General features: G+C 46.7%; 11 protein-coding genes and 1 non-coding gene across 12 annotated transcripts in view; 7 read left to right on the top strand and 5 right to left on the bottom strand.

The window, feature by feature from the left end:
- Positions 1-624: 624 nt before the first annotated feature.
- Positions 625-2,565, bottom strand: MGYG_03974 (DNA polymerase eta; the record flags this gene model as incomplete). Its single annotated transcript, XM_003173754.1, has 1 exon — positions 625-2,565. The coding sequence occupies one exon, from the start codon at positions 2,563-2,565 to the stop codon at positions 625-627; it is 1,941 nt and encodes a 646-aa protein (XP_003173802.1).
- Positions 2,566-3,091: 526 nt separating this feature from the next.
- Positions 3,092-5,195, bottom strand: MGYG_03973 (atypical/ABC1/ABC1-B protein kinase; the record flags this gene model as incomplete). The annotated part of the gene is made up of 2 exons (XM_003173753.1): positions 3,092-4,304; positions 4,378-5,195. The coding sequence occupies 2 exons, from the start codon at positions 5,193-5,195 to the stop codon at positions 3,092-3,094; spliced, it is 2,031 nt and encodes a 676-aa protein (XP_003173801.1).
- Positions 5,196-6,139: 944 nt separating this feature from the next.
- Positions 6,140-8,492, top strand: MGYG_03972 (hypothetical protein; the record flags this gene model as incomplete). The annotated part of the gene is made up of 7 exons (XM_003173752.1): positions 6,140-6,282; positions 6,345-6,592; positions 6,647-6,767; positions 6,820-6,883; positions 7,159-7,346; positions 7,393-7,494; positions 7,565-8,492. 7 exons carry the CDS (start codon positions 6,140-6,142, stop codon positions 8,490-8,492), a joined length of 1,794 nt encoding a protein of 597 aa, XP_003173800.1.
- Positions 8,493-9,245: 753 nt separating this feature from the next.
- Positions 9,246-10,345, bottom strand: MGYG_03971 (mitochondrial phosphate carrier protein; the record flags this gene model as incomplete). Its single annotated transcript, XM_003173751.1, has 3 exons — positions 10,186-10,345; positions 9,701-10,120; positions 9,246-9,630 (listed from the first exon to the last, which is right to left on the bottom strand). Exons 1-3 carry the CDS (start codon positions 10,320-10,322, stop codon positions 9,246-9,248), a joined length of 942 nt encoding a protein of 313 aa, XP_003173799.1. The 5' UTR covers positions 10,323-10,345.
- A 2,139-nt stretch (positions 10,346-12,484) lies between these two features.
- Positions 12,485-13,879, top strand: MGYG_03970 (alcohol dehydrogenase; the record flags this gene model as incomplete). The annotated part of the gene is made up of 7 exons (XM_003173750.1): positions 12,485-12,660; positions 12,730-12,842; positions 12,930-12,986; positions 13,044-13,466; positions 13,530-13,564; positions 13,632-13,770; positions 13,827-13,879. The coding sequence occupies 7 exons, from the start codon at positions 12,485-12,487 to the stop codon at positions 13,877-13,879; spliced, it is 996 nt and encodes a 331-aa protein (XP_003173798.1).
- A 1,039-nt stretch (positions 13,880-14,918) lies between these two features.
- On the top strand, positions 14,919-15,911 carry MGYG_03969 (hypothetical protein; the record flags this gene model as incomplete). Its single annotated transcript, XM_003173749.1, has 2 exons — positions 14,919-15,465; positions 15,526-15,911. 2 exons carry the CDS (start codon positions 14,919-14,921, stop codon positions 15,909-15,911), a joined length of 933 nt encoding a protein of 310 aa, XP_003173797.1.
- An 840-nt stretch (positions 15,912-16,751) lies between these two features.
- On the bottom strand, positions 16,752-18,413 carry MGYG_03968 (H(+)-myo-inositol cotransporter; the record flags this gene model as incomplete). The annotated part of the gene is made up of 4 exons (XM_003173748.1): positions 16,752-17,384; positions 17,435-17,533; positions 17,616-17,964; positions 18,028-18,413. The coding sequence occupies 4 exons, from the start codon at positions 18,411-18,413 to the stop codon at positions 16,752-16,754; spliced, it is 1,467 nt and encodes a 488-aa protein (XP_003173796.1).
- A 1,107-nt stretch (positions 18,414-19,520) lies between these two features.
- Positions 19,521-20,561, top strand: MGYG_03967 (hypothetical protein; the record flags this gene model as incomplete). Its single annotated transcript, XM_003173747.1, has 1 exon — positions 19,521-20,561. One exon carries the CDS (start codon positions 19,521-19,523, stop codon positions 20,559-20,561), a length of 1,041 nt encoding a protein of 346 aa, XP_003173795.1.
- A 166-nt stretch (positions 20,562-20,727) lies between these two features.
- On the top strand, positions 20,728-20,843 carry MGYG_10010. The gene has a single exon (XR_001951130.1). It is a non-coding gene; the product is annotated as a 5S ribosomal RNA (ribosomal RNA).
- Positions 20,844-21,734: 891 nt separating this feature from the next.
- On the top strand, positions 21,735-22,264 carry MGYG_03966 (hypothetical protein; the record flags this gene model as incomplete). The annotated part of the gene is made up of 3 exons (XM_003173746.1): positions 21,735-21,939; positions 22,003-22,096; positions 22,153-22,264. 3 exons carry the CDS (start codon positions 21,735-21,737, stop codon positions 22,262-22,264), a joined length of 411 nt encoding a protein of 136 aa, XP_003173794.1.
- An 854-nt stretch (positions 22,265-23,118) lies between these two features.
- Positions 23,119-25,001, bottom strand: MGYG_03965 (hypothetical protein; the record flags this gene model as incomplete). The annotated part of the gene is made up of 2 exons (XM_003173745.1): positions 23,119-24,939; positions 24,963-25,001. The coding sequence occupies 2 exons, from the start codon at positions 24,999-25,001 to the stop codon at positions 23,119-23,121; spliced, it is 1,860 nt and encodes a 619-aa protein (XP_003173793.1).
- A 425-nt stretch (positions 25,002-25,426) lies between these two features.
- Positions 25,427-26,201, top strand: part of MGYG_03964 (hypothetical protein) — a gene marked incomplete at both ends in the record, with an annotated part of 1,560 nt that continues 785 nt past the window's right edge. Inside the window, 3 exons of the mRNA XM_003173744.1 lie at positions 25,427-25,494; positions 25,574-25,610; positions 25,673-26,132. Of these exons, the coding sequence (XP_003173792.1) occupies positions 25,427-25,494; positions 25,574-25,610; positions 25,673-26,132 (565 nt within the window). The remainder of the gene's footprint in view (positions 25,495-25,573; positions 25,611-25,672; positions 26,133-26,201) is intronic.

The raw sequence follows: 26,201 nt of genomic DNA, 5'->3' as shown, positions 1-26,201 counted from the left end.
ATTAGTTTAATTAAAAAGAAATAGTTGCCGAAGAGAAGCTCTAATCTGCTATCTAGATCTAGAACGCAGGGAAAGGTTAAGCAATTAAGTAGGTTGAAAAAGAGACCGGAAAGTACTAAACATGCTATAGGGAAGCCACGAAGTAAACAGTTTTTTTGTTGGAAATATGTCAAGACCATATATTCTATACTTGAGGAAAGAACTTATCATGTGTTGTTGATGCTGGAAGTTGAATAAGCGATGATGTCACAGCCCGTATCCAAGTAGTGGACATACGCTAAATAGCAAGGATAACTAACTAACTAATGTAATGATACATCCATGGAAGTGTGGAGATCAAGAAAATGACGTAGTTACTCTTTAAAGAAGCCTGCGGTTCTTTTGCCCTGACGACGGGATGAAAGGGGGCAAACGGCTACGCCCGACACATAGGGGACATCTAGTCCGTAGAAAGATATGATTCGACGTGCCCCTATGAAAAAGGCAGTATGGTAGACATCTAGACTCGTCTAGACTATGTATTAGAGATCTAATAAAGAAGCACACCATAATATATCAGACCATGGCTGGCTAATTGCACAATTCAAAAAGCGACCACATCACAGTTAGCAACAACGAGAAGTATCAGCCAAAGGCCAGCTTCGTTTGTCTTGTCTTCCCGGCGCCACGTACCCGAGCGGCGCTAAGGGGCTGCTGCTCCTGGCTTGCAAGGGCTTTGGCCAAGTGCCAGTCATCATGTTCCAACTGCATAAAGTCTGGCATGGTCTCTCCACAGCGGGAACAAACGCCCTGGGATGAATAGTAGGAAGCTGGATTCGTTTGAAGGTCAGGTCGCGATTCTCCCGCCTTCTCAGAACAAGGCTCAGCAGGCGTTTCTTTGGTGTTAGTGTTGGTTCTATATCTTGAGAAGAAACCAACTGCTTTCGAAGGGTTCTGTTCATGGGTCTCACCGACTCTTTGCTTCTTTCTTTGGTGTCCCACGTTATCATCAGGGGGCTCCGACTGGCAGCTTTCATTCGGTATGTTGCTGCCGCGTCGTGAGACTGGGGTTTCACCTGCACCGCGGATAAAGAAATTATCCAGGCTTTTATTCCCAGTGATCCCGCTTTCAAATCCACTCACAGTGAGGGATAAATGAGAGCAGGGCCAACTGACGACCTGTTGAAGTAAATTCTTTGCTAGATCAAAGAGCATAGTTTGATCAATGACTCCACCGGTCGGTATATGTGTCTGACGAGACTTGTCCTGGTTTGGGCCATAGTGATGGACTGTAATCATTTTAGGACGCCGTTTATTCTCCAGGACGCCTTCATCTATCAATCTCCCGTAGATTTCAGCAACAAATATTCGCATCCACTTCTCCCCCTGATCCAAAGAAACTAGTTTGGGGTTGAACGATTTGGCTGATATCATAGATTTGATTTCTGTTCGCGGAGTAACTTCGCAGTCGTCTTCTCCACGAATGATCTGGTAGAGCCACACCCCCGTGTCATCATCCAGTTTGTTCTTTAGTCGATCCAGTGGGATATTTAGTAGATCGCTGATTTTGTCTGTTTCGAATTCCGACGCGATTTTCTTCCCCAGCTTCCCTCCTAATGAGCGAATTTTGGTAAATTTGTAGCCGCTCAAAAATTGTTGGATGGCTCGATTGCGGACAATAGTCTGTCGGTTTGGCTTATTGCAGGCACTTCCTAGTTTAGCCATCATTTTGTTTCTCGCAATTCCACCAGAACAAGTGTATTTGAGCTGGTCCCATACTGCTGTCCGAACAAATTTTACAATTTCTGCACCAACCTGTATGACGACGTCATCCCATTCCGGGTCATCTTCTTCAGACTCACCAGTATCCAAATCGATTAATTCATCGTCTTCGCCCCATAGAAGCGCAGTGGTCTCAGGTCTAGGAAGAAGCCTGTTAGGACTATCCTTTGATCCCTCAAAGGTACCCGCTAATCGGAGCACTTCATAGCGTTGCAACAGCGTCCCAAACACAAGAGCTGAAAGGTCTACAAACACTTCATCGATACCCGCTTTTTCAAGTCGTACCATATCCGAAGGTTCAGAAAACTGATCGCGACATCCTTCATATACTCCTTCAGCCCAAGTAAGAAGTGTTGCCTTCATAGTTGCTAGAATCTTTCTTGATTCTGCACGATATGGGTCTAATGAGACTTTATCCTTTTGAACAGAATAATCTCCGTCTCTGTATGCCCAGTTCTCCCCCTCCCCTTCTCGGAAAGTCGCAACATGCGGCGTAAGTAGTTGAGGGCACAGCTTCCTTGCTTCCTCGGCAGTGATCATTCTCGAGACTCCAAATGGGCGAGCAGCATAGTTGACCGCGATCAGAGACTGCCATTGTTGGACAGCCAGAGGCTGATCTCGCGGAGTGCCCAGCCGTATCATTTCACATTGCGCATAGAAGGCATCGAGGTCAATGTGGGCTATGACTCGGAGAGGAGTGCGGGTTGAGAAGGACCGTAGAAGCTGGAAGTGGCGGTAGGTGAAGCGAGACGAGGATCGAGAGTGAGAGTCTTCATCGTAGGAAACTGCCGGGTCAGATTCCATCGTTTAACCGATCAGGAGATCAAGGTGCGGCTTTTGACGTCTCAGCCCTATTCTGCTTGAGATTACTCCGTAAGTATGTATACTTTCTGGTCATCTCAAACGGCCCCAGAATAACCCTGAAAGTATATGGGAAATGAGGAGGGACACAAGCTCAGTCGGAACATTTTCAATGAACGCCTGTTCCTGCAAGCGATCGATCGGTTTAGCAAAACTGCTGTTTCGAATTGTACACACCCGGAGGTTTCGCGATGAAGAAGAGGATTACGGCGCTCTCCAGGTTCAAAGCCGCCAAGATCGCGGCTAGCCAGGCCGCCAAACTTAAATAGTTACACGAAAGACGCGACAAACCAATTAAGCAAAAAAATGCCGAGGTAAAAACCCAACGCCCGATGAATATATGCTTTTTGCTACAAGAGAAGAGTTATATTGTACATGGCGGATGAGTTCCTGGCAATGAAATGATGGAAAACCTGTTCCTCTTTTCAGCCAGTGAACAGGAGAAGATACTATTTCAACAGCTCCACACTTAGCCTTCGAACACAGGCTGGCTTAGATCGACACCCATATCCTTTGCCATATTCTGCAGCTGGGCCTCAATCTCATCTTCCATTCCGCCACTAAGGCCCAAGAACTGCTTGATCTTGGTGAAGTAAAAGAAGATGTCAGATGTAAACAAGACGCACTTGAATATGATGTGTCGTCCGTAGTTTTTGAGCCTTTCGGAAAGGGTGAGGTGTGGGGACTCTATCAGGGCCCGGGACGCCCACGTTCCTGTTATTTTGATACGGTTCACTGGTGACCCTAAGTATTGGTTATTCCCTTGGACGATGCGGAAGTTGCGGGATATAAATATGAGTTCGTGAGGCCATTTCGTCTCATCTCCAAGGAAATCGCGGATAGCTTGACTCATGGCTTGTTGTGCTGCATAATGACGCTCGGCTCTCTCCCGTTTGCTCAATCCTTCTAGTTGCTTGAACGTGGTGTGCTCGCCTCCCTCATAGGGCCGTAACAAGGTGAGCGATGCGAACATGTCCGGGTTTCTAACACCCCAGCCCCGGACTATTTCAGATATGGCAGAGTTATCGAAGGTTAGTAGAGACTTCCAGAAGCGGGCGTATTCGTGCCTGAATTTTGGATCCATATGGACATAAAGACCATGGTCTATGAGAACCAACTCAGCTTTCCCAGATGGTTGTCGGCGAACAAACCAGTTTCCGGGATGTGGATCACAGTGAAGCCACCCCCAAAGGAACATCTGTGCCGAAAACAAATCGACCATGGTTGTCATGACTTCCTTTAGAGACAGACCCAGGCCTCCACGGCCATTCTTCCCTTTCCAATAGTCACGGTCCGGCTTTATCTTATCGATGATGGCGGGGCCACCAGCGCGGCGAGGAGGTGCTTTGCCGTCCGATGACTTTAGAGGCGCTCCATGGCAGCCGGGGCTTCCCTTGTACCAGCCTCCCCTCCAAGGTCGAGTCAGGGAATCCTTATCCCACAATCGAACTCCCTCGATCCATTCAGCGGTCATGACACGCTTCGAACTAAGTTCGCGGTACACCTTGGGGATGTAAACTCTATTTCGGAGGCGTGGTTCACTGGAAATCAACTTAGCCATACGTTCGGCATTATCCGCTTCATTCTCAAAATCTGTCTCCAGAAAAAGTCGTTCAGACACAAAGGGAACCAGACTGTAGAACGGTATGTCAAAAGCTTTGGAGTAGAGGTACGAGATAACCCTATAAATTGTTAGCTTCCATTGACCATCGCAGACACGATTCCGGCAAGGGTAACCATCATCCATATTCGTACTTGAATGCCCATAGATCCCACTCCACCTGTCGCGCAATCTCCCTCTTTTGTATTTTAATAGCGACTTCTCTCCCATCGGCTAGCCTGGCCCAATGGACTTGTGCTACGCTAGCACTTGCTCTGGCTGTGCGTTCCATGACCCCACGGCTCGGGTTACCGTCAAAGCTAACTCCAAACACCTCTTCAACCGATTTTCCAAAATCCTCTTTGATGACTTTCTCGACATCTTTCCAATCATTTTGCGGTGCATCGTCGAACATACGGGAGAACATTTTCTGGAATTCCGGTGGCAGCACAGCAGCTTGCATGGCTATTGCCTGGCCTATCTTCAAGTATAGTCCGCCATTCTCTCGCAGGAGGACCGAGAGACGCTCCGCACTTCTAGCGTGGACAGCTGCTATAGATTTAGCTAGCGGGGGATTCGGACGGAAATTAATCTTATAGTCGAGGGCAACGAAGAGGCCAAGTGCGAATGTGCGAGTGGTACGAGTGATGCATGATGCATTGAACTGGCTATCCACAAGATACAATGCGCCTAGAGAGGCACCTGTGCAGAAGAGCCGTCGAAGCCATTTGCGAGTCCGTGGGTATGTCTTAGCACGAGTGGGTTGACCAAGGGATTCGGGGCTGGGTGGGACGAAAGGCTGGAACTGCTGTGAGTGAATAGATCGCTGGTATGGTGAGCGGGAGGTGCAGCGGAAATTTATATAGGGGCGAGCTAGGTATAAAGAGCTGTATGTTGCAGCCTGCTTATCACACACGACAGGTATTGAGCTCGATATCGAAGACGGCTTCGACTTGAGGATGGCTGAAAACATGATAGATATTCATATGTCATGATAGTACGCGTATGCGCTGCCCTTCTATCCAAACAGATCCCCCATCTCCTGCTTCTCGAGGTCTTATAGCTGAGATGATATGGGAAAAGCCGTGGACAGGCGGTTTGATGATCTGATGGCAGCTCCGAAAGCCGAACTTCCTTGCTCGGCCGACGTGCACGTGACTAGATGTTACTAAGCTAAAGAGCTTGTTACTCAGTATTTTCTTTCTAAGCAAGTGCCTATCTCTGATTGGAAGATCCTTTAGCTACAGATTTGCGGATATCAAACAACTGCAACAAAGGGGTTTAACGGAGAGAAAAAAAATATTCGCGCATACACCTTTGAATACCCGCCTGGATTCTAGAATACCTATGGCCTATGCTGGTGTTAAATAAACAACATTTGATAGGGCAGGCAAGCAGTGCTAATTTTGTAGCACTATGTCCCCACGAGCTCCCGGCATCACAGGGCAACAGCACAATATATATATGGAATAAATATTGGGCTTAGAGCCGCTGTCAAACTTTTCTGTGACTGTTATCTCATGCCTCAAATATGCTCAATGAGAGGTATTTTAAACGTTCCGCTTGTGCGTTCTTTCAATACTGGAGCAAGGCTCCATCGATGGTATGCATGGAGAGAATTCCGGGAAATATGATTGGATATAACTACTAGGGTTATATCGAGGAGAACAGGAAGTTCTCTTCCATCCAGCCTGGACCACCACTACAAGGTACCTGCTTTAAAGAGCACAAGAGGACACACATAAACAATCTAGATGGCTGCAACAGATCTAAAAAGCTTGACCCTGCCTCGGCACAGTTATGCTCGGAGGACACTTTTAAAACTATCCTTCGTGATAGTTTCAAATACTAGATACCCATAACCGCGGGCTAAGTGGAATAGCTCTCTTTCTCCTGCAATTACTGTATAAAATCATCATGCAACATTATAGTGCACATAAGCCAAAGCCTACTGGCTTCCCTTGGTTGAAAAAGCCTCTGCTACTACACTCATCGAGAGAAGACAAATGCGAATTGACACCGGCGCAATGTGAATTTCGAAGCGGCTATTGGAGATATTGGTACGAGTGCAGCCCCTGGCTCAAGGCAAGCGTCTTTAGACTAACATAGCACCATCTACTAGGTATATATCGGACCTTGTTTACGCAAGAGCCACAGTTTACTTCATATGTGCAATCGTCTTTGTGTTCTCGTTAGCATATATATTTCTAAGACATACCCCCCGGAGCCCCATCGACAAGTTCTTACAGAAACCCAAGGGCCTCGTGCGGTACTGCATCTATAGGGGGTTCCGCGTACCTTTCTTGGCCTGGCTCTCCCCAAATGTAGGTAGAATGCTGGTAATTTCCGCAGGAATTCTCTTCTTTTCTGGTATGTTTCTACCATACACCGCTGCATTAAGGTCTGGCTAACGTCCAATGATAGCTCTGACATTAGGACCGAAACCGTACTACTGGCCAAACACCAAGGATGTTGTTTATGGTGGCAGTCCCCCGATTGCTACCAGGGCAGGCTGGATGGCTCTTGGGCTACTGCCTTTTTCAATGTCAGTGACATTTCGCCTCCACAAGGGAAGGCCATTCTAACTGTGAAATCAGTGCTCTTGCGTCTAAAGCAAACTGGATTACGATGCTGACTGGGATATCCCATGAAAAGCTTCAGGTGAGTGTCAATCGCAAAGGATTTTAATGTTGAGGGGATTTCGCAAGCAAATTTGATCTGGAATAAACCACTGCCCTGGACTTCCAAATCAGGCTCTAGTGAGTGTTGTCAACGTTTAACAGGCATTTATAATTACTCACAGCATACTAACTAAATGTAGTACTCTAGGGCAGTAGATAGCCTATTTGCTAAGGGGCGGACATTTGTTCCAAAATAGTCAAAATCCCGCTGCAAAATCCCACTAATAGATACGTCTCGTCTAACTATTTGGTCAGATCTTCCATCAATGGACAAGTTGGGCAATGTTCGTCTTGGGACTAGTTCATATGTGGCCCTTCATCATTTATCGTACTCAACGGGGAGACATGCAATACAAGTGGGAAACGTCCATGCACTACTGGACAGGAGTTGTCACGATCATTGTGCAGGCTTATTTAACATGGTTTTCACTGCCAGTTATACGGTATGTTCATATATGATGCAATACTACCTAGAGAGCTAATGAGGAGCAGGAGACGGTTCTATGAGTTTTTTAAAGCCACCCATCTTTTCGCAGCCATGGTCTATGTTGTCTTCTTTTTTATCCACTGCGACTTCCGGCTCACAGCGTGGTAATATATCACCGAATGGTGGCCAACTACAATTAAAATGTCACCGCGTGCTGTGCTAATAACTAGATAGGGATTATTTCATTGCAACGGCCGCAATATACCTCCCCTGCCTTATTCTTGTTCAAATTCGGACGTTTTTTATCAATCGGCTTCGTCGTGCAACAGTTGACATTCTTCCTTGCGGTTTAATCCGTATTACGACAACCTGCTCAATTTCATGGAAACCAGGACAGCACGTTTTTCTCCGATTCCTCGGCCTAGGACCTCACTGCCTAACATCTCATCCATTCACAATTGCTTCATTACCGCATGTGGACTCCGCAAGTAAGACGAATGAAATGACCGTATATGCCAAGCGTCATGAAGGAATTACGAAATCACTTTCAAATACTGCCAGAGATGTCTCTCCCCTTAACATGAAGGTCTTGATTGACGGGCCTTACGGGGGTATTAGCTCCGGGACAATGGCCAGATTCGATTCCATCCTTATCATTACTGGTGGATCTGGCGCCGCGTTTTCGTTTCCAGTCGTGGAGGACGTTTTAAGGCGTGCCACGACGGCGGCTTCCGCTGGGATCAAGGAGAAGACACTCAACATTATATATGCAGCCCGCTCTTCGTTGATGGCGCAGTGGTATGAGGAGAAAATCAAGACATTGGTTTCTCAATACCCTTCTAGCTCAATAGTGTCGGTCTCGATATATACCACTTCCGCCTTACGAAAGAATGATAACTTGGAAAAAGAATCCACGCCCAGCGGAGAGGATGAAATTTTCAACGGAGGGCAGGACTCCATTACTTATCAACTAGGCCGACCTTCCTTGGCCAGTGCTGTGGCTTCTCTAGCCGATCAAGCTACTGGAAAAGCAGCTGGAATAGTTGTTTGTGGACCGCCTTCCATGCTGCACGATGTTCGCAATGCGGCGGCAGAAGCACAGAGGAAGGTATTGGCTGGAGACGTTAAAGAGTTATACTTACGCACGGAAAGCTTCTCGTAAGTGTATCTCATAGTCCAGTTTAAGAATAGAGCGGATTATGTTGAATATAGAATCACTAACCAGGGTAAACACATTTGACTCTAGTTTGTGAACGCCGTCTTCTGGAGCTTGAACAAGTCTTCCATCTTCTGCGATTGCTCCATTGATGCGAGAAGTAAACAGAATGGAGGTAGCTTGGAATCACCTTGGACCAACATAATATCAAATTGTTGACGCTTTGACCGAGAATCCGTGATGTGTAGATAGTTTCAAACGCTAATGGGGTATTCAAGCGCGAGTTTAGTGCTTCTCAAGTAACACGTCGGCTCAGCAAGAGTTGCAACAAAGTTCCGCGGCAGGGCAATCTCGATAGCAGACGATGAACTAGAACCAATTTGTTAGAGCATCTGCAAACTGAAACATAACATCAATGTCTCTGGATTGTAGAAAAGCCATGCAGCAACCACCTGCACAACCTAGAAATCTAAAGCACAAGGAAACAGTCTATTACAGTCATTGAAACAAGATGATAACGCCCGCCAGAGTGTACAGTTGTTTTTTGGCCGGCCCGATGCAATTATACACTAAAGTTGCGGAGGATGTGGAGGGCACCGCATCTTGGGGAAAGGGGGGGTGATTGAAAAGAAAGAAAAAGAACCCATCTCCAACTCTAAAAAATGAAAATGGCTGAAGATATAGCCACCCTCATTTCTATACCAAAACATTTTCCTGCCACCTATCTAAACCATGCGAAAAAAGTCCGCTATGGAGAGTCTATTTGGCAATCTCGACACCACCGGTGGCACCAAGAGCCTTCTTGATGTCACCATAGATGGCGAATTGACCAGCAGTAAGACCACCAACCATGAACAGACGAGTAGGAAGACCAGCGAAAGCACCACGGAGACCGAGCTCGCCAGCAATCTTGACGAGACGGGAGACAATGCCCTCACCAGGAAGACCCTTGGTCTTGTTGATCTTGGAAAGCATAGTATCAGCTGGCTGGGAGACAATAGCGGCAGCGAAACCAGCCATGAGACCAGATCCCAAGTTGACACCGGTTTGAGCAGCGTCAGAGAGCTTAGACTTATCGAGGAAGGAGAAAGCAGTCTCAGAAACCTTCTCGAAAGCAACGAACTTAGTGACAGTGTAGGGAATCCTGCACAATCCGCGTTAGTTTCTCTTTGATACAGCTTTTGCGTCCTGCGAGGGGAGTTTTCAAAACTTACTGCTTAAGAAGGATAGGTCCGAATCCGCTGTAGAAGGCACCGACACCCTCAGTCTTGAGGATCTTGCCGAAACCGCTGATCAAACCAGTAGCAAAGGTAGGCTGGGAGACAAGACGGATACGGGTAGCCTCGAGAGGGCAGAGGGCAATGGAGGCAAAGAACTCGGCACTGGCGGCAGAGGCAGAGTAGACGAGACCACGGTTCTGGCGAGCGGTCTCAAGGCCGAGCATGTCGATAGACTGCTTCTTGAAGAACTCATATCCACCGAACTTGAAGGCACCCTGGAGGAAGTAACCGGCAAAGGTTGGGCCGATACCAGTCAAAAGAGCACCAGCACCTTCATTCTGGATGACCTGGCGGAAACCACCGATCATACCACGGTTGTAGGTAGCGGGGTCAAGCTGGATTCTGGTCTTGACGCTATTCAGAGATGCATCCGTCAGTAAAATCACAATCAATTGATGCCAGCGGGTGTGATAACATACACATCGACGGGAGTGAAAGCACCGTGGGTGACAGAGCAGCAGACAGCACCGGCAAAGGAGAAACGAGCATAAAGGGCAGCACCCTCGGGCTTCTTCTGTGGGACGGCCTGAGCCAGGGCAGCGGGAGCGGAAGCCATTGCGACGGTGATGGATGCGCAAGACGCAGAAGGATGGGAGAACGGGAGGAGGACGAGTTGAAGGAGTTGAGAGTTGAGAGCGTTGGTGATCTGGGAAGAGATGGAAGAATTCGGAGCAAAAAAAATCTGAGCGCGGAAGGTTGGTCCCTGGCCCGGTCATGTGATGTGTCATCTGGGCCCGGGCCGGCAACAACTCCGGGCGGCTTTTTCAGCAGCTGACTCGGCATTGAAAACTGACGGATGATGAAGTACATGGAAAAAGAAAAGGAGAAGACGGTGTTAGGGGTTGGAGTGGACGGATAAGGCTGCGGTATTATAACAGCAGTATCCGTGCTGCGTGGCTGGCTTTACGGGCAGGTGTCTCGTGAAGCCTCGTACTGACCGAAGCCGATGTACGGCGTAGTGAGGATACCTCTGGGAGGAAAGTACCGTAGAATCGTCAGCTCTTCGGTTATTCTACTGCACGGTGGCCAACTCCCCAGAGATTCCAGCACGTGTCACCCCTAAAAAATGATTGGAATTAGCCCAAGTTCCAGTCAAATAAAGTAGACAATTGCTACATGGCTATACATGGAAGATCAGCTTTCATATCAAACGGGAATCCGTAAGTAGCGCTTAATGTAAACCATTCTACTTTCCCCATCAGAATCTATGCTTTAAGAATATAGGGACCGACTTAGCGTCCAGATGGAATACCCATCTAGAAATACATGTTTTCTAGAAAGCCTCAAAGTATATATGGAATAGAGGATTTCCGGATGCCAACAACGCCCAAGGCTATGGTCTATTGTTATTTATTCATCATAGCAAACCAGTTAGGATAGAGACATATTTCTGGCATGGCCTTCATTACCATATGAAAGAGTGGGTTTGACAATAACCCACAGGTTGTCAAATGTAGCTGCGAAACTACGGTCATCGCACCCTTTGTCAAAATTGCACAACGGGCAACCACTTCGTTACAGGCCAAAAACATCAAATCGGACATATTCTCTCGCAGCCATAGGTCTCTACTGTATAAGCTGTCCGAATGTGAAGGGAAATTGTGGTGATTGAAGCGTAGATTGCTTAAGGAGTAGTCGGTGCCAGTTCATGATACGGTCTTGATGGAGCCGGCTGGTTGTATATATTGGAGAGGGGTATAATTACACAAAAGTGGGATGGTAAGAATATGACCCTGAAGTAGCTAGGAAACAGGGACAGGGGCCAATGAAAGTTCCATAGATTCATCCCGAAGAATGCTGTTCTTCATCTCTCTTGGTACGGAGATGTTGCTGTCGAAATAGCAGAAAATAAAACTCAAAATCAAGAAAAGCGGGATGACATAATAAGTTGCCCCTATTCTGCTGTCCAATCAAATTGAGCTTATGACCCCGCATTTTGCTTATATAAGGAACTTTATCGCTATCACCAGGCGCATCTTTCCCAATTTTCAATCGCCGCAAACACGAGCAACAGAACACGTCGTCGTTATGGTGCACTGTATCTACATCCTCTATCTACGGGGCAAAAGGAAAGACAATAACCAACTCCTTCCACGATTTGGAGGACATAGTGAGCAGCCTTGAATTTGGAGCTATTTATATTTGAGTGATATGTCTTCAAAGCCATGTTTTCATGTCGTTTTGCCAGCACCCTGTAACGTAGCCTTGCAGCTCTTCCCGTAGATTATTAATATCTAGTTGGGAATTTTGACGAAGATTTCCTTCCGGCAAGCCACTCATTCAGCCTGGGTTAAATGCCAAATATCGGTCTTAACGGTGGCGCGTCGCCAAACACATTATATTGGCATAAGTCTGCTTTGTCATGTCTCGTCCTTTAACTCCGCAGCTATCTCCACGCTTAGTTCCTGGATTTGAAATCTTCAAAATGTATATCATGATCAGCACATAAACTATCGATCGAAAATAAGTCAAGCAATCGGGATTAACACAGCCCAGTGTTGCTTTCAAATCTAGTTTCGGCCTGGATTTTAGACGTATCTCCCTAGCTCTAGCTCCGTGCAGGCCGAATGTAAATCCGATCTGCTGTGTCGCAGGCATGAGATGGTTGTATATAAAATCCAGCTCTACCCCTCCCAGTGGCCGTTTCCGTTTCAAACCTTAGAATTGTTGAGATTGATAGAAGCAGTCCAAACCCATAGTCAAAGATTCTACCTTACAATGGATATTCCCAAGACATTCAAGCAGGCCATTTTCAAGGAGGTTGGTGCTCCTTTGGTCCTCGAAGAGGTACCAATGACCCCTCCGGGAAAGGGGGAGGTTTTGGTGAAAGTACAGACATGTGGAGTGTGTTACTCGGACACTGCTGTACAGAAAAATGCTTTGGGAGGTGGGCTGTGAGTATGCTCAGTACTTCATCATTTTGTTAGATATAGAAGTGATAGGACTAACATCCTGCTTCATAGCCCAAGAGTGCCAGGACACGAAATCATCGGACACGTAGCTGCAGTCGGCGAAGGAGTGACACAATGGAAAGTTGGTGATCGAATTGGAGGCGCATGGCATGGAGGTCATGACGGTTAGTACATGTCTAGTTGCAAAAGAGGAATGTCTCGTTCGAGAAAGCTGACTAGAGATATAGGCACATGCAGACCATGTAAGAAAGGTTATTACCAAATGTGTGATAATGCACTGGTCAACGGCGTGAACAAGGGGGGTGGCTGTATGTAGCTTCTCTCAATCATCAGTCGAGGGGTATAAAGCTAACTAGAAAATACAGATGCTGAATATTGTTTGCTCCGTTCCGAGGCCGGCGTGCGAATTCCACCAGATGTTGATGCAGCAAAATTCGCCCCCATACTATGCGCCGGTGTGACTGTATTCAACTCCATGCGCAACATGAACTTGATACCCGGCTCTACAGTCGCTATTCAGGGGCTTGGCGGCCTGGGCCATCTAGCAATTCAATATGCAAACAGGTTCGGGTATCGGGTTGTAGCCTTGTCTAGGGGGTCTGATAAGGAGAAGTTTGCAAGAGATCTAGGCGCCCACATATATATAGACGGCAGCAAGGGTGATGTCGGCGAGCAGTTGCAGAAACTCGGAGGAGTGGATATGATCGTTTCGACAGCGCCGAGCAAAAACGCCGTGGAGCCACTTCTCAAGGGTTTGGGAATGCTGGGCAAACTTCTCGTTCTATCCGGTAAGTCTTTTAAGAATCTAAGCTCAATATTGATTCTGAGCTTTTGCTGATTCACCCCTATAGTCCCCGGGGATATTACTATAAATACTGGCCTCATGGTAAGTTCATATTGGCCGCGATTCAATCTTTCCTTATAGAGAATCAGCCAACTGATTTGAGAACCAGGTACGCCGTGGTCTGTCGGTTCAGTGCTGGCCCAGTGGCCACGCCACAGACTCCGAAGATGCCATTGAATTCGCAAAACTCGAGGGAATCAATTGCATGGTGGAAACATTCCCACTAGCAAAGGTCAACGAGGCATATGGTGAGTTCCTCTCACAAACACAATATGGTATATGAGTGGCTAACAACCTTCCTCAGATGCAATGGTCAAGGGAACCGTTCGATTCAGGGCTGTAATCACAATGGAGTGACCATGTGTACGGGGTAACTACATAGTCATATAATCAGTAGTTGCTAATAGAAATATTGTTGAAGTTTCATGGGACAAAAATCGAACGCGATGTATCTCGCTTCGCTGGGAGCCCCACATTTGGGACGGCTTAAGTATTAATTACGTTGATGAGGGCGGCGACCTTATAAGCCATGATGATGTTCCAAATGATATCCGCCGAGTGATTCAGGATAGTTAGGTAGGGAAAAAATCGAACAAAGCTGATAATACTCCAGATATGAGAATATCATATGTTCCGGTTAATATCAATGGAGACGAACATCAGTGACTCCAGCATCGCCAACCAGGCAGCCATCCCCTCCGCAGAAGCTTGCACTTCCTAGATTTCAGAACACGCCGTGAAGGACTACTGCGAGTGGCTGGAATCCGAGGCCACCGATGAGGCATACAAGTCTGACTTCCGGAAGATTTGCAAAGTGACCCTAGAAAATAACTTGCACCTTGAGCTCATCTTTGAGTATTCCGACCCCGATTTCTTTGTGAAGCAAGGGATCAAACTGGGAACTACCCTTAGTTTCATCCATGATTCTGCGAATGGGCCACGTGTAAATAGAAGCTCGCCACTCGAAAAGATTACCTCAGATAGCATTAGTTAATGATGCCAAATAGATGCGCTATGAGTCGGCTGTTATTTATACAGTCGTGGTGGTGGTGGTGATGGGTTGAATGTGGTTGTGAGCTTTTCCACTCATAATAGTTAACTGAACTGAGCCGCTACTGTTGAGTTTGTGATTAAAGCAAAAGAATTACAACATTACTCTTGCCAACCATACATGATGTCGGATGCAGCCCCAGTGGTGTCCGGAATAAAGATGGCCCGTTAGGTCCCGACCTGAGGTCAGCTCAAAAATGTGGGCTTCACCAAGAAACACTAGATGAATTCCAATTTAGCGCTTATTTCAATCAAATGGTTAACTACAGATTAACCTTCATTAACAGCCTACGTGCATCTCCAAAACGATACTTCGCCTATAAGACGTGTTGCTCTCAAATCCGAGATGGCTGGAAACAGTGAACTTGGGGCAATCGTGGACATCGCTGGGGATGGTGATGTTATTCTAGTTGTTGGGCCAGAAAACGTCAGACTACGTGTACGCTCGCTGACCATGAAAGCAACTTCACAAGTCTTTTCTACCATGCTAAGCCCGAGTTGGAAAGAAGGCCGTGATCTACTCGAAAACGGGTCCACGGAGGTGCCCCTACCTAAAGACAATGCGATGGCAATGAAGTATATCTGTGCTATCATACACTATCGAAACGATATGGTGCCTGGTGCGATAGCTTCCGATGATATCCTCAAAGTTGCTGTTACGGCAGATAAATACAATTTCATTGATGCCCTAAGATTTGCGAGCGCATCTTGGTTGTTGTATTCTCAGGGTATGGAAGCTAATGACCTAATGAACCTAACTGCGGCAGCATACGCTTTCCAGAACGCACAAGCCTTCAGGGATCTTACCAAAGCTTTGATACTTGATTACGGAGGCTCATACATTTCTCTTTTTACTGACAATATCGGGTCGGTAATGGGCTGGAAAGTATTCTGTACGGACCTCTGGTCGACTCCTCTGGCTCATAGTATGTATGGCTGACCAGTCGGATCAGGTTTTCTAGAAGAACAAAGGAACTCTGCGAGACTTAAACTAGGAGATATACTCATCGGCGGAATTACAAGCGGTGGAATGTGTGTCCACAAGTGTGGGTGGACAAGCAAATATGCATATGCATATTTGGAATTGCTCCGCCACCAAGGTCTTTGGCCAACGGGCCTAGTCACCATCTCTAAGGCAATAGAGCAAGCAGAGAGTATTCCAGACCCGGTCCCCGATGAACGGAGTGCTCCCTGTCAATACGATTACAAACATGAGGTACCGGAGTTTAGAAAGGACCGTCAGTGGTCAATACACCGCTTAAAAGAGCACACTGGGCTTTGCCTTCCCTGCGTTCGGATGGGAAAGTCAAAGTTAACGTTCTGCGACGGATCACATTAGCGAGAACAGTTGAGGCCTATTTTACGCTATAGTGATACTCATCAAAACCTATTGTCCCAAAAATCTAGGGAAGGGAATTATAGGTGCTTAATAATACAAAGGAACTCTGGTGGCCGAGCCGGTGTTCTCATCCTTAACATGCAATCACATATTCTCGACTGTTATACCAGCATTTTGAAAGTGGCCTTCTGCACTCTCCTCTCTTGAGCCGACTTCATCAATGCACCGCTGAAGCAAAGCTTTAAGCCCTTGATTGGGATCCTCCTTATATGTCGCCCAGGCTTTCTTGATGTAACCTTCTAAGTCAACAAGAATTCTTCAATGGAATTGTAGCCGGTGTGTAAGGCGCCAAGTACAGTAATCTAACGCCGGCATCAACGCACAGCTGAGTTTGTTAGGAATAGAGAACTTCAGCCGTTATCACTGTGGTCTAACCCTGCGGAGCACACCTTATGAGACTGTATCATAGCAATGACAAGATACACCGTTGACTGAGGTCACTGGGTTCAATTGATTACTCCTATTGAGCTACAGGGAATGTTGGAAAACGTTGGAAAATGTTGCCTCAAGTGCCTCCAGAGTACTTCACTCATCTCTAGCTCCCTTAAACCCAAAGCTGCTAAGAAAAGTACCGTCAGCTTAAATGAGCTCCAAATTGAGAATTGAAATATCACTCATGGTAACTCCTATTAATCGGCTATCACTATGAATCGCTTGCTAAAATCAAAAACTTTTCATGATAAAAGAGGAATGTGCGATTTGGCAACCAAGACGTTATCAACCCGTTACAGCCAAATACTACCCAAAATTTCTAGTAAGATAGCTCGGGTCACTGCCGTTTCAATTCTCCGTCACTGTAATAGCAGGGGCTCTCCGTGCCCTTCTCCAGAGCGCGGTTGCAGGAGTCTCAACCCCAGTAGAACGACTAGCACGAAGGGCCTGTTGTATTTCAGCCAGTGTACGGCCGCGAGTTTCAGGCATAAAGAACCAACAAACTATAGCTGTGGCAAGGGTACAGCTGCCGAAAAGAAAATAGGCGCCGTAACTAGTATTTGCGAGCAGTGTTGGCGTGATGAGGGCGACGAGGAAGTTAGTGACCCAGTTGCTACCGTGGGCGAGGCTGGTAGCGCTTGCTCTAGTTTTCTGTGGCTGGATTTCAGCAGCATAAATTTTGACGGCAACAGCCCAAGAGATAGAAAAGATGACCGTATAGATGTAAATAGAGACGACAACAACCCAGCGCCCAGGGCCGTAGGAATGTACTGCATCTCCAGCGTACAGCCCACCAATAACAAACATGGCTGTGGCCATTCCAATCCCACCATATATTGTGTTACGGCGACGACTCCAGCTATCTGCCCAGATCGTAGCAGGGATTGTAACAGCACAAATAACTATAGCGGAGACACCTGATGCAAGGAATGTATCGCCTGCGGAAGTGAGGCCAGCTTGTTGGAACAGTAAAGGGGCATACTGTATAATGTTAGAGGAAGTTGAAAATATATAAAAGGATGAAAACGTACATAAAGAACACCATCAATTCCGCTTAGCTGCTGCATACCCATAAGGAAGATACCAAGTAGGAAACCTGGTCGGGCTTCGGCAGAAAGGACATCGAGCATCTGTTAGAACAATTGCAATTAGTATACTTTTAAAGAAAGAAGACAATTGAATATGGAGATATGGTTGCAAAGTTGTACTGACCTTAGATCTTGTCTTAGGCTCCTCTCTCTCATTTGGCTGAGGCATATCTTCTCGGTCAGCATGCAAAACACCCAAACGATCCCATGCTGCGTCAATTGCAGTTGTGTTTTGGCCGTATACATCAGCTAGCCATCTTGGAGAAGGTGGCAAAAACACGTAGGCAATCACTGCAAAGGTAGCAGAGTATGAAGCAAGGAGGATAAATGGCAGCCGCCAGGAGAGGGTAGTGACAATTTTCACAGAGCTGTAGCATGTAAAGAAACCAGCCACGAGCCCAGAAGTGATGAGAAGCTGGGGTCCAGTGGTGAGGCTTCCACGGTGCCTGGCGGGCGAGATTTCACATATGTACCTGTAACAAGCATTAGAACAGTTTCGAATGTCCAAGTTTATGGCGTAGGCAAGGCGTAATTACACGACCAAGGTGCCCAAATAGAGGCCTTCACCAATACCGGCAACCACTCGGCCAGCAACAAACATGCCGAGGTGCACCGCAGCAGCCTCAATCGCAGCACCAAGGCCGAAAATAGCAGAACCGATGGCGATCGCTGGAGGCCGGCCGAGCACATCTGCAACACGGCCAGCTAGAAAGGAGGAAATGGCGGCAGGGATAAGAATCGAAGATACAATCAGTCCATGAAGCGTGGGACTTGGATGGCCGAATGCACTGGTAAATGACTGCATCACAGTCACTGGGCCAATGATTGCGGTGTCAACTCCGAACAAAAACCCCCCGAGGGAGCACAAAATACTAGCCACGACATAACGAGGCGGCCTCTGGAATATGTTAGAGAGCTTCATGATCCCGTACTGAGAGAAGCCCTTAGACCGCGAATGAGACGGTAAGAGTCGTTGCGTAGTGAGAGAAAGTAAACAGGGTATCTGAAGTCGGATTGTGAAAGGTGAGGGGTAAATATTTAACGGGCAAGCTGCTAGTTACCGGAGTGAGTCAGGAAAAGCGGAATGCTCGCCCACGTCTCATGGAGGGCCAACATAACGTTCCATAGCCGGCCAGACCTCGTACCCTGCGGGCAGTCTGTGCCTTTTTTCCACCGGCTCTATATCCGGCATCTATGGAGATGAGCGTCCACGCCTTTGCCCGAGAAAGTTAGGGACTTGGCGCTAACTAACCTTAAAATAGTCCGTGCTGGCCCCTGTTGGACCCACTTAGCGTACATATAAAAAAGCCTATTTGTTGCTAGTTATGTATTTGTCAGCCTAAGGACTTTTGGCTTATCAGCAAACTCCATTTATCTCCGAGTCATTCCACAGCACGTTTCGGAACACCCTGATTCACGCAGATGTTTTATCAGCACTAACTGCCTGAGGGGCTACTCCGCTGACCCATCATGAACGGAGTCACACTGTTGGTGAGAAAATCTAGTGAGTGGTTATATGGGCATTGTCAAGCCGATAAATAATTCGTTGTTTCCCGCGGCCGTAACCGCCTGCGGCTTGGATTTCGCACAGCCTCCAATGAGGAGCCAAAGAATGGCTAAATATGGCGAGCTCTGCGAAGTAATGCCCTTTTTAGGAAAAGCGTTATCACGCTCAACACCAGCCGCAGCCGTTATAAGTCACAACATCCTTGTACACATCATCTTGTTCTTTAGCAGCCCAACATTTGACCACATCTGGAATGAAACTGCATGTTTATACCCATAAATCGGTGATATTCCACATTGAACCGCCTATAAGTAGTTATATTTTCAGGCAATTTTGATAGCCACCGATCATCAATCTTGAGTGAACCCAGCTGCCATCAACAGCTACAGCCTGATTTCATAACTGCAGAGATGGCTTTAAAAGCTCCTCTAATGTCCTTGATTCTCTCTGGAACTGATAGAGAAACAATATCAATCACCGTTAAAGATTAACTTGATCTTTCCCTTATTACAACCTTTACCGATGGCAAAATCACAGTTCGCATCTTTTTGGCACCGCCTAATCGGGGCTGTTGGTTTTAAGAGATCATACAACTTCATCCTCTTCTTCATTTTTGCCGGTGGGCTATTTGAATTTACATTGTCCCGTCTTCAGTACCTAGACATTAACAAGTTCAGAGAAGGCATTATCCCCGGTGAATGGTACTATTACCGACAAAACCTCTATAAGGTCGGCATCATGTTACATCTGGGAGCAATTCTACCTTGTATGCTCCTTGTGATTCTGCAGTTCGTCCCGATAATTCGATACAAGGCTCCTTTATTCCATCGACTGAACGGATACGTTATCATGCTTCTTTTCCTGGTTTCAAGCGCGGGTGTGATAATAATCACCCCCCACGCCTTCGATGGTAGCCCGACCTCGCGGTTCAATAACGGGGTACTTGTTCTCGCCTCCGCAACCTCCATCATAGTTGCCTACATCAATATTCGCCGGAAGCAAATCGAACAACACCGAGCCTGGATGTTACGAGCCATGTTCTATATGGGAAGCATAGTAACCATGCGGCCTCTCATTCAAATATCTTTGCCCATTTTCCGCTCCCTCGCGAACGAATTTTACGTCACTTGGCCCTGCGACCAGATTGATTTCACCTGGAAGCTCTACAATATTTCAACACCCTATACCAGCGCATACCCAATGTGCAATACCACCATTTCTCCGGGACTGGGTAATGCTGGACTTTACGCCCCTGTCAGAGCTGATCTAGGCGCTTCTGATCCAGCCGCCATTGGGGCAAGCATACAACTCCAGTCCGTCCTCGCAGGCTCGGTGGCAACGTTCTTACATTTCGTGGGCATTGAATTGTATCTGCGTCTTACACCCCGCGAGCATGAAAGGTTGAGGAACGTGAGTTACGAGCGCCAGCTTGCAGCGAAATATAAAAACCCAGGCAATGCAGGATTGGTTGCCCAGAAGCTTGGTGATGCAGACCCGTGGATCCCATCTCCCGAAAGGGCTCGAGAGGAAATAGATGCGAAAGATGGTGCTTCCAGCACTTGATTAGGAAAATTGATTTTTTTCTGCCCTCACTTACCCTTTGCCATCTGGTTTTCCGCCTACATATATATAGTGTTTTATATCCAACGCACGTCCTCTCCCATAAGAAATTGACGAGTCAAAATGCAACAACCCTATATCAACGCTGTCAATTAAGTATCAAGCACATACGACCACAGGAAGTGGAAAACAGAGCTTCCCGTCCGCTCAGCTGTACTTAAGCCACTTGCCGGTCGGTTAGTAGTTGGGTGGGTGACCACCAGCGAATCCCGACTGTCGTATGTATTTTTTTATTGATCACCCATCTTTTTTTGCTCTTCTGTTGCCCATTTAGTGGGATTTACTCTATACCTTGCTGTTTTTCTTACATTCTTATGAACCCCCCCTCTATTATAATAATTATACTTGCTCGTCACCTCAAACGCGTAAAGGGCTATTCTCCGTTGGGTGGGTGACCACCGGCGAATCCTGACGATCCGCATGTTTATGATCACCCACTTTAGTGTTCTTTTTTGCTCTCCTCTTTTTCTCCCTCCCTTCGCGTCGCCTCTTAATTAACTACCTGTTATGGCAAATGGTGTTGAAATATTCCACTTTAGCTACGACTCGCATTCTTACCCAAGGTATCCTTGGGGCATTACGCCTTTTTGTCCCTTGTGTCCAACAAATGATTACCTAGTAACTACCTGGTTATACGTCCTTGGCGTAACTAGTTTACACAGCTGAATATTCATTGTTTGCGTGATAATAATTTTGCTTCGCAGCTAAAGCGGGCTGGATTGGTCTATGCCGGATGTAACCAGGCAGTTACTTACCTCTGTAACTCGCTACGTGGACTTGCAGATGCGAAGCGAGCGAGTCGTCCTTTAGCTGCATCAATGCCAACATCATATAGCATGATATATGCTCATACGACAAGGGCATGGACTTCAGCTGGAACGGCTGAGTCAATTAAGCGATAACTGCATCTTCAAGGGCTGAAATTGATTGTGGAAAGACTAGAACAGCAAAATGACGTTCATTCTCTATCCAAACATAGGCTATAAAAGGCCTATGATTCCTCGAGATCTGTGTATCCAAATATCAACTTATTCTTTTCGAAACTGAGCCCATCTCCTATAACAATTGCCCGGATATCCTTTTGAATACCATCTCATCCAGTTAACACAATCCAAAATGGGATTCCTCCTGAGCTTTACTACCCTTCTATCCCTTGCCATTACCACCTACGCTGCACCCTATGACCAACAAGTCCTGAATAGACAGGGCAATGGAGATCCACGCGTATTTCCAGAGGGATCTCATGGAGGGTTGTATCTTTGTTCGGGAGCGGGATTTGTCGGCCACTGCGAGTACTATCGAACCGCCTTCGGGAGCTGTGGTATGTTGGCATGGCCTATCTCCCTGGATTTTCGATCCTGGCACGTACTAATTCACATAACAGTAACGATCACTGACCAATTCCCCTCTGGAAACGGCGGAGTCAATGGTGTGAACGCAGCTGGTTCTGACAAAGGAAGCTGGTGTACCTTATATTCGTACGTTACCCCCCATGTCAGCAAATGGGCTTTATTCATTAACATGCTTTGAATAGGCAATCAAACTGTCAGGGATCGGAGCTTCAAATTCATTATCCCGGTTATGATGACCTACGGAAGATGAGTTGGAGAGCTAAGACTCGCAGTTATAACTGTGCCGCTGAGTGAAACAGGGAAAAAATGCTATATTTCCACTGATAATTCAAATCAGACCGGGTACCGTTTGATCTACCAGTTCAATGTGTGTGTATAGTGGTATAAATGATATAAGTCAAATTTTGATTGACGATGTTCAATTCTCTATTCTGGGTTGACATGGGGAGAGAGAGTGAAGCAGTTGAATGACTCAATCGATTTCTTTTCGAGGGAGGAGAATAGACAGAGTCTTTAAGTGTTGTTTCCTCTGTCTCGGTAACTAGATATTGCCGAAAATCTCCCTATGCATAGTGTGTGGGATCTAGGAACCTAGGCCCCATCCCTCAGATCCAACTTCAGTTGTTTTCATCTTTATCTTCTTCCCCTTCTCCCTCATCGTCATCATCAGTATCACCTGCGACAAAAATGTTGAGTTGTCTTAGCATGCCAAAACACTGCCCACCGACGTTCTCTATACACTCATCCATAACGGTAGCTGCTTCAAGGAGCAACTTGCTAGTAACTTCATCCGATTTTTGAGCCCCCAACAGACCCGCTAGCTTTTTCGTATTTGTTGCAGCCATAAATATATAGCCCACAATAAAAGGTAGCTGATTTTCCCTTTCCATGTAGCCACCTCCAAACATGCCTCGAAGAGTTGATTTACAGTGCTCATGAATATTGCGAAGAACCGACCAGCATATTCGGTGCAATGAGAGATATGGTATACTAAGCTCCAAGCATTCAGCATTTAAAGCGTTCCGGAGTTGTTTCAATAGTTCGGCCACATTCACTGGTCCCGAGGTAGGTTCCTTTCGCTCCTTATTCGTTTGAGACCTAGAATATACTCGTATATCCCTTGAGGGAGAATCCTCTTCATCCCAATGCTAGTTAGATTTGGATATAATTTGCTCAATATCTGCCGTCGTCCAATCTGTCTGCTGGGAGCCCTCGGAGAATCTTGATTTGAACATCTGTGCAACTGGTGCAAGTTCTTTCAGGTATTTGGGACCACGAGATGAAACGGGTAAGGCTCCTTGACGTCTATCTTTTGCGAATGCAGCTGCAGACCACCCCATACTTAGTGCAAATTGTTTCAGATAATCTTCCGGAGTTTTAGGTTGATCTCCAACAAAAACTTTCTCTTGAATTCCCATTATGACATCCATATCTAGCCATTTGTTCCGGAGCAGATTTTCCTGTCTTACCGCATGGTAGAGATGGTAGGTATATAATATGGACCCCCATGCGTCTGTAAATGCCAGGCTGAGTTCTTGGAATGGTGCTTTTAGGCTGTAGGTAATTAACCCGCATAATAAAGGATGCGAGGACAACATCATGTGGTGTTCCTTAGGAGGCTGCTTGAGTCTCCTTCTAGCCTCTCCGACAGGGTCTCTGTTGACCCACAGATCGATGTACTGTTGAATCTTTTCCAGGACGGCATCATTGGACCGAGGCCACCCCATAATACGAAGGGATTTATGATATTGAAGGTTTTCTTTGATCGACTCATCAATCATCTCGGCTGTGGCCATCAAATCAGAAAGACCACGTCGCACATCCGCACGTAGCGTATGATGGATGTCAAGATACACTTGTGTTGCAAATGAGAGGAAGAGAGTGACTGTGTGGGTTTTGAACGCCTCCTTACAGCTGAGTATAAATTCATCTGCTGCTAACAGGTCAGGAGCACAGATACAGAGTAATGCAAACTCAGTGAATTGCTCTGAAAGGATTATCTTATCCTCTTTGAATTTCTCCCTTGACGTTTTCTTTGTTCGGTCGCTGGAAGGGTCGTAAATGCCATAATAGCCAGGCTTGATGATGGGCATATTGTGATTACTTACCATGAGAACAAATCCTTGGAGAAACATGTAGGTTGGAAAGTAAATTTGTGTCGCGGCCTCCCAAACACGAAAGTTAAGGTCGTCGTCAGGTCGTTCCCTAAAGTATTTATCCTCCCCCATACCTTTGCATTGCGCCTCAAATACTACTTCCATAACCATCGCTGAGCCACCAAATTTGTCGAACAGTGGTGCAGCATCCTTCTCTAACCGACGCGCAAACTCGAGAGCTGTATTAGTCATGATTGACGCAGAGACGAGATCGAACACGCCTTGCCGGTAGCCCATCCATGTTTCCTGTATCGCGACACGGAAATCATGATAATCCTGGATGATAAGACAAAACGCGCTGTACATCTCATCGAGGTCTTGTACTTTTTCTGCTTCATAACTTGCATCTGCATCGGATTCTGAAGTCTCTGGGAATGTGGTATCTGGAGCTGGAGCAGACTCCTCCGAAGGCTCTTCAACGTCAAGGTTGTCGAACTTGTTAGCCAAGGTATCCTGATTCTGGTCTGAGAACAAAGGCTGTAGAATGTTTTGAACACGCTCAAGGACGCTGATAAAATGAGTATGTCCATCTTGTTTCGCTCCATTCTTCTCGCCAAGGATGCTATGATGAGCTCGTCTTGCAGATATAGCTCGCGTTAAGGCGGTGCTAAATGTGGACGGGACTCGGACTCTAGGAGCTTTGTAATTGATAATACTTTCGGCCAGAGGGACAAAGTCGCGAATGGCAATGACATATGTCGGTGGTTTGGTCGGTGTAGAGTTTTTAGTTATTGCATTGGCGTGAGACTTTGCTGCTTTCCTTGCTTTCCCTTTCGCTCTACCACTCTTTTTCGGCTGGGGAGTTTCGTGGCCCTACAGGTCACTACTGTACCCACAGGCTTTAGCGGTTTTGGCGAGCCACGATGCCACAGCATTGGTATCTTGTTTATATTGCAGGTAGCTGCTCGTTAAGCACTGTGGTAGCATTGTATAGACGTATAGACGCGAGGCCCTAGTTACAATGTAAGTGTGGATCAGACTTAAGGAGTGCCCTAGTAAGCGGGGTTTTTAGGTAGTTTACCCATGGTTCCGTAGTGGCTGTTTGCCGCGAGATATAGTTAAGCGAGGATATTGCTTTTATTGGTCAAACAAGCGACGGAGAGCGGATGAACTGTTTTCCATTGTACTCCGAACCTCGGCTTCCATGTCGAATCCCCTGGCGCAACTCTCGAATGGCAGGTTCAGAAGAAATAAAGTAACCCTTGAAACTCCCATTTGAAGTCGGGAAGTCAAGAAGCTCATTTACTCAAGATAATCAGCCCTGAACTAGGATAGCATACTCCGTACGAGGTAATCAATTATGCCTTCTGAAGTAACGCCGGTACTATTTCACTATTCGCTGTCCCCATATGGGAGACGAGTTTCGTGGTACGTAATCAATGCGGGCCTATAACAAACATCGAGATATCGAAATAGAAAGATTATTTGACTAACTGGTGGTTTAAAGGTACCTTACGTTTCGTGGGATCCAGCACAAACAATGTGTATGCAAAAAGTATCTTCTCGTCAAGGTGGCAAGGAGCATGCATGCTGACAGAAACACCAGTTACAACCACCTATTCTGCCACGGCCGGACCTGGCGGCTCTCGGCGTCCAGTACCGACGAATTCCCGTTTTGAGCATTGGGAAAGACATATACTGTGATAGTCGATTGATCCTTAAAAAGCTCGAGGAGCAGTTCCCAAACGGGAAGCTTGGGGCCACAGACAGTGATGGGAAAGCTCTGGAGAACTTACTTGAAACCTGGGCGACGGATGGAGGGCTGTTCCTCAACGCAGCTCTACTGATGCCGTTTGACATGCCAGCCTTACAGAACCCGGCATTTTTAAAGGATAGATCTTCCTTCATAACGGGGCTAAAGTTGAAGATGGAGGATATGCCCAGTCTTAGGGCCGAGGCGATGGTTCAAGTAAAGCGTGCTTTCGACTTTCTTGAATCGACATTGCTAGCAGATGGAAGGGATTGGCTCCGCAAGACAGAAAAGCCAACCCTTGCCGATCTCCAGGGTATGTCTATGCCTCTTATTTGCTCCCTGTTTTCTCTCGCTTGTCGCGGACATGTCGTGGGGCTGTGGG

This window comes from Nannizzia gypsea, genomic scaffold (assembly GCF_000150975.2).
Source record: "Nannizzia gypsea CBS 118893 supercont1.3 genomic scaffold, whole genome shotgun sequence".
Lineage (NCBI taxonomy): Eukaryota > Fungi > Ascomycota > Eurotiomycetes > Onygenales > Arthrodermataceae > Nannizzia > Nannizzia gypsea.
This window is presented reverse-complemented; position numbering and strand designations above follow the sequence as displayed.